At 42.6% G+C, this 14691-nt stretch overlaps 1 protein-coding gene across 1 annotated transcript; it reads left to right on the top strand.

Annotated features, from left to right (window-relative positions):
- Positions 1–595: 595 nt before the first annotated feature.
- Positions 596–9734, top strand: LOC148821055 (interleukin-12 subunit beta-like). The gene is made up of 8 exons (XM_088932592.1): positions 596–613; positions 867–972; positions 1529–1804; positions 2447–2561; positions 3377–3555; positions 5028–5194; positions 7712–7821; positions 9323–9734. The coding sequence occupies exons 1-8, from the start codon at positions 596–598 to the stop codon at positions 9390–9392; spliced, it is 1041 nt and encodes a 346-aa protein (XP_088788718.1). The 3' UTR covers positions 9393–9734.
- Positions 9735–14691: the final 4957 nt, after the last annotated feature.

Here is a 14691-nt window from a genome sequence, read left to right as displayed (position 1 = left end):
TATTGGTAATGTCTACTTCTACTATGTGAAAGGCATTTATTTCTGATAAGTAAGAAAAGTTGATAAGAAAATTCTGGTAAGCAAAATTATAATTCATCTGGTTGGCCCCCTTTTTTATCAAGGGGTTTTAAAGACTTTTAAGTTTTTTATAAACTATTATGATTTCAGTTAGAACTGCCATTGGTGTATAATTCTGCCAGCTTTTGTATTTAATTGCCTAAAGGAGTCTCTAAAACATCTCACCCGATAACTACTGTAAGGACATGAAAGATTATAAAATATCAAAGCTGCTCATCAAGGTATAAAAACAGTGAGGTTTTGCAGATGTGCCCTGCTCCAAAGAACTGTACAGTAAGTACAGGAATGAGGAGCGCAGATTATTCATTTTAGTTTGAGTAAAGCCAAGACACCTAAAAAAAGCTGAAGTAACGAAGATAAGGACTCTAAATGGAGAACCATTTATAGTTTTTAAAGATCTGGTATTTTCATGAGGCAGGCTTGAATTCACATGGTACATACTGATTTGTTTCGTCACTTCTATGTATATACATTGCACTGATTTTGGAAAAAAATATTCTAATTTGTCCTGAAGTCAATGATTATTGTATCTAAGGTATGTTGACAAGTTGAATTGTCAATGTGATTATGGTATTCCATGACAAAATCAGTTAAAACCTCATCTAAATGTATTTATCTGGATAAATTAAAGAGTTTAATTATTGGTAGACTGAATGTTTTTGTCAAAATCCAATTAGAAAATGTGGATTCTAGAAATTACTAAATACTTTTTTATATAATTGAATAATAAAGATTGAATCTCGTTTTTACATTTTATAGAATATTGTTTGTTTCCTTCTCTCTGTCAGATGACGTGTGCTTTGCAGTTATTTTGTGTTCTGCTTCTGGCTCTAAAACAAGCAAGGAGCAGCGATCAAGAAGAACCCTCTAAATACTGGGTCTTCAGACCGAACGGTGAGAAACTTTTTTTCCTTTACAAAGTATGTGACCCACTGATGCAAGCCACTAGCTAGAGCCACACAATCTTAACTCTTTGATCCCTTGTTCTGCTGTAGTTACATCTGCAGTTCCTTGCCTGTTAGTGTAATTTCCTCAAACATATCATGTGTAGAAAGTAGAAATGCCTGTACAAAAATGAAAAAACTTCATATGCCTGACAACATTCTTCTGCCCAGGTGGTCAGTTTTCTACTTTTGAAATAAATGATTTCTTGTCAATTAAAATTTCATTTCTGGATTGTGTTGCATTTCCCTAGTGATTTACAGGTAAAGTCACTGGTTCATCACTGGTTCATGGTTGCGTGTGTGTGTGTTTATAGCGGGGAATGCACCTGGGAATGTTCGCCGTGGTCATACTCGAATTCAAAGGGCAGTGTCTCGGAGCAGTAAGATTGTAGCATCATAGTAAAAGAGTTGGAAAGCAAAGTAATGATGGTGAAAACAGTGTGCATGTTGACTACTGCTAATCGTCTTGAGAGGCTGCGCGTTAATGTCCATCCCTGCCTGCGCAGTCATCGTCCTGGATGTTGACCTCACCAAGAGCACTTCCTCTCACGTCGAGCTGAGCTGTGGAGAGGCCCACCAGCTCCTGGATGTCCACTGGAAGAAGGACAACCGGAAGTTGAAAGAACGTGGGAACGTGATCACGGTGGAGGTGGTGGAGATGTTCGGCGGGAATTACACCTGCCACGACAGCTCTGGCGCCACGCTCAACCACACGCTGGTCCTGGTGCAGGAGACGAATAACGAGAAAGGTCCCTTCCCCAAGACCATCCTCAAGAACGAAGGTGAGCCTGCTCTGTGTGGCTCCGGGGCCACTCGATGGGAGAGTGAGTTTTTACCCTCAGGATCATTTAAAAACTGAGTTTTTCTCCCAGTTTTTCCATAACACCTTCTGCACCCAGACTATAAATATCAGCTAGAAGAATGAGTCCTGCATCATGTCACGCCCTCTGCAGCCAGAGGGCGCTCCTTCTCTGTCCTGTCCCTAGTTTCCTGCCTGCTGTCCTTCCGGTCCCTCTCTTTCCCTTGGGCTATATATTTCCGGGTCTTGCCCTCGCTCAGCATTGACGTTCGGATGTCCTGAGACCCGCCTAGCACCAGGTCGCCCCACGTCCGCTCCCTGAGGGCACAGGTTTCTATACGGCACTCCTGAACTCTTTGCACGAACGAGCCCGGGCCTTTTTCCCGTTCCGCCGCTACGCATATGGGTCTTTTTCCGCTCTCCTGCTCTCCACGGTTAGTCCCTTTGGACGTCCGTGACACATCAAGCATGAGGCTGACCTGTGCCTACTGTGTTTGTGCCTGCTCCCTGTTGTGCTAGGTGTTGGGCAGCACACATAATCCCTCCGGTTTGAGGCTGCTCATTTAAGCATGGCTTCAGTAAGTCTTTCACGCACTCCTGATTTCTTTCCGCATTTATTCCACAGAAAACAACTACATTACCTGCAAAGCGAAAAACTACTCGGGAGACTTCGAGTGCTCTTGGCAGCTGAAGGAGAATCGTGAAGATGCCACGCTGTTCGTCTCTGCAGAGCGGCTGGCGTACGTCCAGTGTTAATCTTACACTTTGGAAGAGGGAGCGCCAGCACAGGCTCGTCGGTCTTGTAGCTTTGATTGATTACTCTGGCAGTAGCGTACATCAGGAAACACAAATTGCTCTAAGCCTTTGCTGAAGCACGTCAGTGTTGAGCGGGGGGGGGGGGGGGTTTGACTCTCAAGACTTCGGGGGCAGTTCGGCTGAGCTGCTCAAGTCTTGGCCCCGACTACCTAACCTTACCTGCAGTGAGCTCTGTCGTGTCTGCAGGGGCTCCTGCCCTGGTCCTGGTGCACCCTGATACAGCAGGTTCTGCTCACTGTTAAATCACCGATTTCTTAAGACTTGGAACAATTGTGCTGTGATCTGTCACACAGGCGATTATTTAAATGAAGTAATTTAGAGATCATTTAGGACTTATCTCTATGTACATGACTGCCTACAAGAATCAATACTTTTAAATGAACAGATTACTTGCTTGGTTGAAAAGGCTGATCAGTGTTGCCAGTCTTTAGAAACCAATAAGTCTAACTAGACCAGAGCTCTCTAGGACCAGGGTTGAAGATCCCTGTGCTAAAATTACAATAAGCAGCAATAATGTAGGTACAGTAATTGATTTTCTGACTAACTCTGCTGAATTGAGTAACTCCCTTCTAATAAAGCCCTCCTTTTTAATATTTTTGTATGCACCCCCATTCCTGGACTCCAGTGCAACCAGGACATCTGGGAAAGTGCTTTCTTTCAGTGGAAATGCCATAATATTCTTACTGATTGAACACAGGATCAAACATGCAGGGATTTATGGGTGGTTTTGTGTTGACAGGTCATCAGAGGTGAGCAGCATCTCCTGCACTATGGATGAACATGAGTCCAAAGCAAGCTGTCAAGACACCTCCTTCTGCCCGTACAGAGAGGAGCGCGACTGGATCAATTTTACTCTGTACGCTACGCACCTGTACCGCTTTGAAGAGTATTCTAAAGTCTTCTACATTCATGAAATCTGTGAGTATCATATCACTGCTCCTTTTCTGCGTACTATTTTTTGTCCTTCTTATAGGTCAGAATTTTCCCCTATATTATGATGTATGTGTGAATATTGTATTAATTTACACCAATCCCTGGCTATTTACAACATAGCGAGCAAGAGACCTTTTAAGAGTGTGATGCTCTGCCTTAAGTTCTTCTTGAAGAAACCTGATGCTTCAGCAAGACCTTTGTTTAACACTTCACTGCTGGCAGGAGAGTGTGACCTACAGCCTAGAATTCACTTGACAAGTGCTGAATTAGTGCCAGGCTCAAACCCACACTGTGATATTCCAGTCTTCATACGTAACTTTTAACACTTGAAGGTCCTACCAGGAAATTAGTCTGGATTAATCTGGTCTGTCTGGTGCCACTAATGGTCACTTATTGCAGCAAGTCTTTATCCTCAGCAAGCAGATGTCAGAGTAACTTTAGCTACAGATGCACCTGGCATGTCCAAGTGCCCCATTCGGAACAGCTAGTAAAATACTTCAATTAACTTCAGCAAAACAGGTTCATATCCCAGAATGTGCTTGTTTTACCATAGTGACCATGCATGCAATGACCACACAATGACCTTTTGCACACATAAGGAGTCTTGAATGCACTACATTCAGACAAGTTTAAGATGTGAGGTGTGAACAGAGTTTTCAGAAGGGACTATTCTTGAAAATGTCCTGGAACTTCAAAAAAATTCTCCACATTTTGTCAAATCACATGATAAACTAATAATAACCTTTGTTTTAGGTTGTTGATTTGGAGTGAACTTCTAGTTATTTTCATTTTTAGATGCTTTACTAACAGTTTTAAGAACCGAATATGTTACTACATCGTTACACTTACTTAACACTGCCATCTAGAGTCGTTGTAAATGATTTTCATTCCTTTTAAACTGAAGTTATTTACTGAAGTGCACAAATCGAGGGATAAAAACATTAAAATGCGAATTGTTTGTATTATTTATTAAAGAGATAGAAAAACTGCCTGGCTTCTGCGTTCCTACTGAGAACCTGAACGTTTTTTTAATACCAAAACAGTAGGCGAGCCGTTTCACTCAATCAATTCAATTCAACTTTATTGTCACTATACTTACACAGGTGCATAGTATAGTGAAAAGTGTTACTCATTAGTCACTCAGGTGCAGTATATAAATAGAACAGAAGATAAGACAATAGACAGTAACACAATAACAATAACAGTGTAATAACATGACAGTGTAATCAAAACTGTGCAAATACGCAAACAGAGAAAAGAATACAACAGGACAAAAACAGTGCAAGGAAAAAAACTGCAAAATAGTACGGTGATTAATAAATATTACAACTAATACAGTTTTACTGAGCTATCGAACGGACAGTACAATTTCGGCTTTCCATAAAAAAACACGTTTTTTTAGAAGGTCCCAGGCAGAAACGGCTCTGACGTCACTGTTTTTGAATCTGTGTCCGTAGTGAAGCCCGACAGCCCTGAAAACATGATGGTTTGTCGGAATAACGTGACATGGGATTACCCCGCAAACTGGAAGCACAGCCGCTCCTACTTCCCTCTCACATTCCAGGTTAAAGTGGTGAAAGGCAGCTGTGACAGTCTGCAGGCTCAGCCAACTGGCACCGACGAGGTAACTTCCTTAAATCATTCCTGCTCACTCTCCCTCCGTATTCCACTATCGATGCAATGTGACTTTCTTCCTTCGTCTTCACCGAGACAAGGACTACTGTGGTATACTGGTACAACCTTTGAGATCCGGCAACCAAAATACTGTACATATAGCCAGCAGCCATATCACTCTGTGAATCACAACCGGCAGGCCACTGAAGCTCAGCAGGTTTGAGCCTGGCCAGTACCTGAACAGAGATCTCCTGGGAAAGCTAAGGCTGCTGCTGGAAGAGGTGTTAGTGGGACCAGTAGGGGGCGCTCATCCTGCAGTCTATGTGGGTCCTAATGCCCCAGTATAGTGACGGAGACAGTATACTTTAAAAATAGTGCCGGTCTTCAGATGAGACGTAAAACCGAGGTCCTTACTCTCTGTGGTCATTAAAAATCCCAGGGCCTTTCTTGAAAAGAGTAGAGGTATTACTCTAGTGTCCTGACCAAATTTCCCCCTGGCCTTTACCAATCATGGCCTCCTAATAATCCCCACCTATGAACTGGCTTCATCACTCTGCTCTCCTCCCCACTGAGAGCTGGTGTGTGTTGAGAGTACTGGTGCACTCTGGCTGCCGTCACATCATCCAGGTGGGGCTGCACACTGGTGGTGGAGGGGGGTCCCCATTACCTATAAAGCGCTTTGAGTGGAGTGTCCAGAATATATAAGTGTAAGGAATTATATAACAACATAAGAAAGGTCGCAGGAGAGGAGAGGCCATTCGTTCCATTGAGCCAGTGTGGTAGTTAGTAGTTAATTGATCCAACTCTCATCTGTCCATTTCTTGGAAGCTGACGAACGATCAGCTTCAATACCATGGCTGAGGTCCTTGTTCCATGCTCCCACAACCCTTTGCATAAATGATAAGAACATAAGAAAACGCCAGATGGATCTGAAAGGATCCTTTTCCCTTGAAGTGGCAAATTTCAGTGATGTTTGGTGGACTGGAGAGCAGGGTGACAGTGAGTGGCAGAGCTTGATATTGTGTAGCTTGCTTAGGTGGTGACATCTCTTCAGCACCTCCATTGGCGTGCTGAGCCCTGTTACATTAAGATAAGATCACTTTATTAGCCACTTACAATTTCTTGCATTAGGAATTTGTCTTTTTCGCATGCTCCAGCTTGCTCTCCATGGGACACACAGACAGGGAGAGAAGCTGGGGGTCAGAGCGCAGGGTCAGCCATTTATACGGCACCCATGGAGCAGATGGGGTTAAGGGCCTTGCTCAGGGGCCCAATGAAGTAGGATTCCTCTACTGGCTGTGGGATTTGACCTGGCACCCTTCCAGCCTCAGGCGCAGATCCTGAGCCACAGAGCCACCGCTCCAGTCCGTGAAGGAGTTGATGTTAAAGAGGCGCAGAGCTCCAGAGAGATTACAGATTTCCAAGATCAGAGCTGCGACTTGCCATAGAAATGGATCAAGAGGGGTACAAAGAGGGGTAAAAACCAGAATTGAAGTGGAAATTCCAATGAAAAACAATACTTCTGTGTACAATTAATTACCACTGAGCACTGAAGCTGAACTGACGAAGTAGTTGCATTTTCTTCTTGGATTGCTTGCATCTTGCTTGCATTAGAGGGTAGCGTGGCTGAGCGGTCTAAGGTGCTGGATTAAGGCTCCAGTCTCTTCAAAGGCGTGGGTTTGAATCCTACCCCTGTCAACTTCTAAGGGTGGAGCGGTGGCTCCGTGGCTAAGGGTCTGTGCCTGTGGCTGGAAGGTTGCCGGTTCAAATCCTGCAGCTGGCAGAGGAACCCTACTCCGGTGGGCTCCTGAGCCAGGCCCTTAACCCCAACTGCTCCAGGGGCGCCGTACAATGGCTGACCCTGGGCTCTGACCCCAGGCTCTCTCCCTATCTGTGTGTCTCATGGAGAGCAAGCTGGGGTATTACAAGAAATTGTAAAGGGTTAATAAAGTGTTGTTGTTATTATTATTATCTTATTCTTGGTTTTAAATGGATCTCCACATAGTTTCCCCTTGTGTCCTCTGGCTTGTGATCATTATCTTTGAATCCTGGTTTTGGTAGTTTTTTTGGAAATCCATACTCCTAAATTGAGACTTCCTGCAGATAAAAATACATGCTGTTTTTTTGTCAATCCGATTTTATTTGTCCTGATTTTTACTTGGACAAGTGTCAAAAAAGTGTAGGAAATGGCGTTTTGTGATTGAATAATTGAAAAACAGGTCTCTGGGTGGAGGGGATTCTTAATGGTAAGTCTTGCTGTAAACAGACACCATTTTAATGCACAGCGGGAGAGAAATTTGTTTTAATTCATTTCAAGTACTTAAGTTAAATATTTAAAACATACTTACTGTATGCCATGTGACTTCCATTTCAAAATGAAAACGATTAACCAATACCCATAGTGAGATACTGAAATAGCAATAAAGATGACTTCCCAGCTGTCCTGTTTTTGCGTCAGGGAACAATACCTCATACCTGCCATGGCAGTGACTCAGTGTGTTGTGTTGTCCATTTCCTTTCCTTTTAGGCCACTTTCCTAAAACTGTCAAAGAAATACAGACACAAGGGAAACAGCATCTGCGTCCGCGCCAAAGACATGTACTGTGATTCAGCCTGGAGTGACTGGAAGCAGGCAAAGTAGGTTCAAGACGGTTTCTGTTGACCTTTGACATATTTGTTCACCTTAAACGTGGGCATCCTCAACCTGTACAACCGCAGCCCCTCAGAGAATCATGCAAATGGAGAATGCGTGAATTCATTTCCCTGTGGTGTAAGCTGCAGAGGAGTGTCAGGTTTAAACCAAAGGAGTCATCAACTCCATCCTCATCAGGAGCAAGGCCCTGTGCCCACATATGATGGATTGAGAAATGCCTCAGGGAAAATTCGCTCTATCAGAAATCTGTTGTCCCAGTGAGTTTTCATTGCGTTGTTTTGCTCAGTCAAACCAATGCCTGCTAACGTTTCCCACAATCCCCCGCTGAAGACTGGGAGGCTGATGAGGCAAGATCTCTTGTCAGTTTAACATCAAGGTGTTGTTGAAATCACTGACTCTAGAACCCTTCTGGGTCTGGAAACAGTGTTATTTTTTTCTGATTCCTAAGTATCAACTGAAAAAAAAACTTTAGGAAACACAGGAATAAAATTATAGTATTTAAAAATGTATAAGTACAGTTTGTAAGAGTATAAGTCATTTTCTGTGTTGTCATGATCTGAGATCTCAGTATTAGCAGAGAAAGACTTGATTTAAAAACTGAGCAATTCTTAGAACATACAAAAGGTTACAAATGAAAGGACGCCATTTGCTCCATAACGGCTACCTACCTAATTAGATAGGAACTAATTAATGTGAAGATCTGCTTAGCTTGTTCCACAACCCCCCCAACCTTTGTTGTAAAGAAGTGCCTCCTGTCTTGACTATGGGATCTCACCCAGATGTTTATTGAAGCATCGGCTTCAATGAAATGGCTGGGCATCTTGTTCCACACTCCCACCACCCTTTGTGCAAAGAAGGGACTGTTGTTCTCAGTGTTAAATGCTCTTCCAGAGTTGAGAGTGAAATGTCTGAGTGTGATCTGTACGGCTGGTGCTAGCCCACGACAGATGGAATAAAGCCAGAGGTTTCTGGGTGAGAATAAATGATGATCCATACTCCCAAAACTCCCACGCAGTGCCTTGCTTCTCAAAAGCTTAATCTTCTCCAAGATTGAAAACACAATTCCAAAGACTATCCCTTGTATTTTACCCTGCAACTTAAAAATCAGAGTTGGAATGGAAATTCCAATGAAGAAAAAAATTATTCATCTTGTGTCCAATTCGTCCCCACTGAGCACCGGAGCCAACCTGACTGAGTAGTTGCATTTTGCGAACATCCATTACAAACACGATGCGCCACACGTTTCTCGAGCGTGTAAGGACGTCAAATCATTTCCTTCAGGTGTTAGAGTAGCTCGGCTGATGGAACAGCTGTGTGAGGAAGGTAAGTTTCTTTTTGAAGGGATGCAGGAAGTTTTGCCACTGTTACTCTGCTCAGAGAATGCACGGAGATCAGATTTTCCACGGTTAGGTAATTTGATAACATTGATAACATACACGGTTCGCCACGGAGTATTTATAACAGGACCTCGTATTTCTATTTCAGCCATGAACCCCAAAGAAGAAAAAGAAATCCCGCTCACCGCCATCACAGGCCCCAGGGTTTCTCAGAGTGAGAAACGGCACGAGAGGGGAAGTGCGATCTTTCCAGATATCTGAAATAGCAGCTTCACCTGTTTTTTTTTTGTATCTTTCATTGTTAGAAAACACATTCATCTCAGATGTTTTCCCTTGCATGAGCACAGCACTAAATCCATAACTCCAGGTTTTACAATACAATTCTGCATTTATTTTTTTAAAAAAACTGTTTCAGACCACAAAAGGTTAAACCCTGGTTTGTCTTCTATGATAAATCACCATACAGCTGTGCTCTGAGCAAATTCAAATGTCCCTGAGCAGCAGAATTTCCCAGGTATCAATGATTAAGCTTTCCTTTTCTCCTCTGTAGTGTAAAAGCTAGTGATGCTATTTATATCTAATAATTATGTTTTGAACAATATACTGTTCCATTTACTGAAGACTGATAAGCTGTGTACAGATGTGAAACCATGCCATGAATGATAATGTTCAATGACACAGATAAGTATATTTTGATATTTTATTATAAGCTTGCATGAATGAATGTCCTAACTTATTTATTATTTGCTCTATTTATATATTTATTATTGAGAAATGTTACTTATTGCTGCTCATTAAACATAAGTGTATTCATTTGAAACTCAAGAAAGTGACAAATTGCCATAACTCAAAGGAAATGTAAATGAAATGTAATACCTGCTGATGTTATGAATGTAAACTTTGTATTTAGAACTCCACTGTAGACTTCATAAAACCACTTTATCACTGTAACACATCTGTCAAACTAATGCTTAATATTTGACTAGTGAAACATGTGGGATATATAATTAATTGCTAGCAACTAGTAATCTAGTATCTAGTTCGGTGTTATATAGGAATTGCCCATTATTTGTTAAATCCTGAAGTGTCACTCATAAATAACAATCCGATTATTTACAGGTGACCATAAAATAAAGTGTTAAACAGCACATTTCGATGAATAAGAATGACTTTTTCATAAAGACCTTTCTTGTACTGACCGATTCTGTACAATTCTGTGTGATTTATTTAATAAATTCCTTGAATGAACATGCACCTGCCATGTCGTGGATTAGTCTTTGTTTTACTTGGATTTGGTTAATGTATTCTGGATGGACACTGCAAAGACAATGTGATTTAACAGACAAGAAATCACTGTGACGTGTTCATAAAGACTTTCACCGCAGCGAAAGTCTTCTTCCTTATGAGAAAGCGGCGAAAAAATTTAAGGATGTTATTTTTAAACTATATATGATTTTGGGTATAGCCTCATATGGAATACGAGCTTGGCGTTCTCCACCTCTCGGCTCACAGCTCCGAAAAACGTGGCGGCACACAGGAAAAATGAGGAAGTACAGTGAGACTCCTTCCAGCCACTTGCCTTTCAGAACCGGTCGCAGGAATCGGATCCATTCTGGTCAGTTAGTGACGCGACAGGAGCTTGTGGTACTTGAATCATAGAGCTAAGTCTCGTCTTCATAGGTTGAGCAACTCTGGATACTAATTTAACAGTTGTTTGCAAAAAGTTTTTTTTATATATATATTTCCTATTTCAAAAACCAGGGGTAAAACCAGTGCCATAAAACGTTTACTTTTCCCAAAGTGTTTATCAGTTTTCCGCAAATTAGCCGAATGAAATACAGGCGAATTGTTTGAGAGTTCTTCAACATGCCAACGTTTATATTCAAAACATTCATTTATTCTGTAGTGAAAGAATTGCTCATTGTTTTGTTTGCGGTTTGTAATGTAGTTTTCATTGCATTCTTAACAGCTCATAAGAACTCAAGGGCTCATATTGTTCATTTGTAAACTCTCGAAAAGAACTGGCTCAGTTTTGCTACTGTAAACCAACTAAATAATATTTGCATAAATATGTATAGTACTCCATTCTGATTTTCAGGAGTTGGGGAACTTTGTTTCATTTGTGGATTCGCATTTGAAACTAAGAACTGGGTGTACTTTTTTCACACAGAATGTGGTGGGAGTGTGGAACAAGCTGCCTAGCCATGTTGTTGAAACTTATAACCTGGATTCTTCAAAGAAATGTCTGAGTGAGATCCTCAGAAGAATGAGTTACTGAAAAAACGAAATAAGTTAGATGGGTCAAATTCTTCCCTATCTTTTGTAACCATTCTTACATTAAGTTCTTAATGTACTGTGGACCTGAGCCTTGAAAATAATGTTTTCTGTTGGTAATCCTCATATTAAGGTGTTTTTACTTGTTTTTGCTTAGTTTATGAACTTTGGGAGATTTGTTTGGAGAGTAAAGTGCAGATTCATTTTGTTTTCTTTTTAACAGATTTCCCTGCAAGAAAAAGCTCCAGAGCTGGAGAAGATATTTCAATAGCTTTACCTGCTCCCTGAAGCAGTGCTACCCTGCCTGTCACAGGTGGAGTCCTTTATAGAGTTCTGGGGCTGCTTGTTTCTCACAGCGGCTCTGCCTTCTCACACTAATATAAAGGAAATCTCACTTAAATTGCATTATTTCAACAACTTCAACACACAGAACTTTTTCCAGTGGGAGTGACACTGTTCCATACATACCCACCGGTGAGAATATCACTGTATCAGATACTCCAGTCAGTGAAGTTGGTTAGATTTCAGCCCATGAATACACTATTGTTAAAGGTGCCTACACAATTCTCAACAATGAAGGCAGGGTGACCCCTGTATTTAGGAATGCAGAATGTTGTCTGATAATTTTCTTCCAACTCGAAAGTTGATGTTGCATGTGTCAGCGATGTCTGTACGAGACGGGCAAACACAGAATCATTGCTTCCGATTCAGGAGGCTACAATGAGAATACCAGTGCTTCAGATGAGCAGAGGGGCTTTACTGAGATGATTTGTAGCATATGATTATCGTACAAAGACCTAATACATTCTGAACTATACTTTGGGATTGTTTATGTTTGATTCTTATTCAAAACACTGTTGTAAAAGAAATCTTCCTTCGTCATTTCTGAAAATGTTACTTTCTTATTGTTGGTGTTGGTGAGGATATGTTTTTTATAAACACAGACTTATGCTCTAATATTTTGCCATGTAAGTAAATTCTGAATAAACTAAAACACCAGCAAACAGAAACATTTTCATCACTTAAACGTCTGACAGTTCAGAGAAGAATGAATACAGTTACAATCCCCTTTATAAAGGGTGTGCGCATTTACTGTATGCAACCAAGGCATTGAACGTTTCTTATCTTTCATTATTTTCCTTAAAAAATGATCCATTTGTTTTTCACTGACATGATTTGTCTTGGTTTCAGCCTTTACATCAACAAAAGCTAGAAATTCAATAAGGGTGTGTAGACTTTTGATATCCATTGTACATTTCTGAATGAGTATGTCACCAATTTCATCAATCAGTGTGATACACAATTAGGTGGTGCTAAGCTTTGATGGTGATGTATCAGCACCAGCTCAAGGGTGATTCTAGGAACTGGCTTGTTGTTTGAAAGTATGGCGTGCTTTTTACAGGGTTGAGCCTAAATTGGGCACACAGCTACAGGGGCGGTCCTCACACAGAAACAGCTACATTCACTCGGACTAATTGTGTTTGCTGAGCTTTGACATTGACACAGCGCCACCCACCTGTGAAAGGCTGGAAATGCATTTGGATGTAAAGATCTGGTCGCTATTCGTAGAAAAAACTGCACAACTGAGTGTTGAATAATTCACAACATGTTGACAAAAGTCATCATGCAAATGGAGGAATGGAAAGCATGTTTCTAGCAGCACAGCAGCATATTGTACAAAAATATAGAAAATGGCTGGTTACATATTATCTATAAGATGTAATGCTCGTGTCTGGGAAAGTGCTGATTCAAGCTCCAATAACAACACGCCTGGTGGTCAACAGCCAAATCAATCTTCTAATCAGCCGGTTCCCTTGGCAACGCGGTTGGACTGGTTGTCAATACCACCAGCAGCTAATTTACAGCAGTTACCTTGTTTCCAGCAGGAGATTTATTCCAGCTTCAGTATCACGGCAGGGTTCGGACTCAGGGCTGTGCCTACTCACCGGCTCTTGTTTCCCTGGTGTGTTGTGAACCTCTCTGGCTCACCTCACTGCTCGTTCCCTTGACCTTTGTTCCTCGGCTCCCCCTGACTTCGTTAGTGTCTTCCCCTGCACGACCCGGATCGCTGACCTTGTCCAACCCTGTCCAGCACTGTGACCTCTTTGACTGCTTCAGCTACCCTTTCAGGTCTTCCCCTGGTTCTTATGCTTGTACCACCTCACCAGCGTGCCTGTCTGTTTCAGTTCTCCGTGTGCTGTCCACTGTGTCTCTGTGTGCTGTCCACTGTGTTCTCTGTGTGCTGTCCACTTTGTCTCTGTATGCTGTCCACTTTGTCTCTGTGTGCTGTCCACTGTGTCTCTGTGTGCTGTCCACTGTGTTCTCTGTGTGCTGTCCACTGTGTCTCTGTATGGCTGTCCACTGTTCTCTGTGTGCTGCCCACTGTGTCTCTGTGTGCTGTCCACTGTGTTCTCTGTGTGCTGTCCACTGTTCTCTGTGTGCTGTCCACTGTGTCTCTGTGTGCTGTCCACTGCGTCTCTGTGTGCTGTCCACTGTATTCTCTGTGTGCTGCCCACTGTGTCTCTGTGTGCTGTCCACTGTGTCTCTGTATGGCTGTCCACTGTTCTCTGTGTGCTGCCCACTGTTCTCTGTGTGCTGCCCACTGTGTCTTTGTGTGCTGTCCACTGTGTCTCTGTGTGCTATCCACTGTGTCTCTGTGTGCTGCCCACTGTTCTGTGTGCTGTCCACTGTGTCTCTGTGTGCTGTCCACTGTGTTCTCTGTGTGCTGTCCACTTTGTCTCTGTATGCTGTCCACTTTGTCTCTGTGTGCTGTCCACTGTGTTCTCTGTATGGCTGTCCACTGTGTCTCTGTGTGCTGTCCACTGTGTTCTCTGTGTGCTGTCCACTGTGTCTCTGTGTGCTGTCCACTGTGTCTCTGTATGGCTGTCCACTGTGTCTCTGTGTGCTGCCCACTGTGTCTCTGTGTGCTGTCCACTGTGTTCTCTGTGTGCTCTCCACTGTTCTCTGTGTGCTGTCCACTGTGTTCTCTGTGTGCTGTCCACTGTGTCTCTGTGTGCTGTCCACTGTGTTCTCTGTGTGCTGTGCACTGTCTCTGTGTGCTGTCCACTGTGTCTCTGTGTGCTGTCCACTGCGTCTCTGTGTGCTGTCCACTGTATTCTCTGTGTGCTGCCCACTGTGTCTCTGTGTGCTGTCCACTGTGTCTCTGTATGGCTGTCCACTGTTCTCTGTGTGCTGCCCACTGTTCTCTGTGTGCTGCCCACTGTGTCTTTGTGTGCTGTCCAC

Source organism: Atractosteus spatula, chromosome 14 (assembly GCF_055471065.1).
Source record: "Atractosteus spatula isolate fAtrSpa1 chromosome 14, fAtrSpa1.hap1, whole genome shotgun sequence".
Classification (NCBI taxonomy): Eukaryota; Metazoa; Chordata; class Actinopteri; order Semionotiformes; family Lepisosteidae; genus Atractosteus; species Atractosteus spatula.
Note: the sequence above shows the minus strand (reverse complement) of the source record. Positions and strands in the feature narration are given on the sequence as shown.

Excerpts from the sequence above, each read along its gene's own strand:
- LOC148821055 (XM_088932592.1), top strand. Across the intron at positions 2,562-3,376 it reads GTCTCTGCAGAGCGGCTGGC|GTCATCAGAGGTGAGCAGCA; the intron begins GTACGTCCAGTG and ends TTGTGTTGACAG. Across the intron at positions 7,822-9,322 it reads AGTGACTGGAAGCAGGCAAA|CCATGAACCCCAAAGAAGAA; the intron begins GTAGGTTCAAGA and ends TTTCTATTTCAG.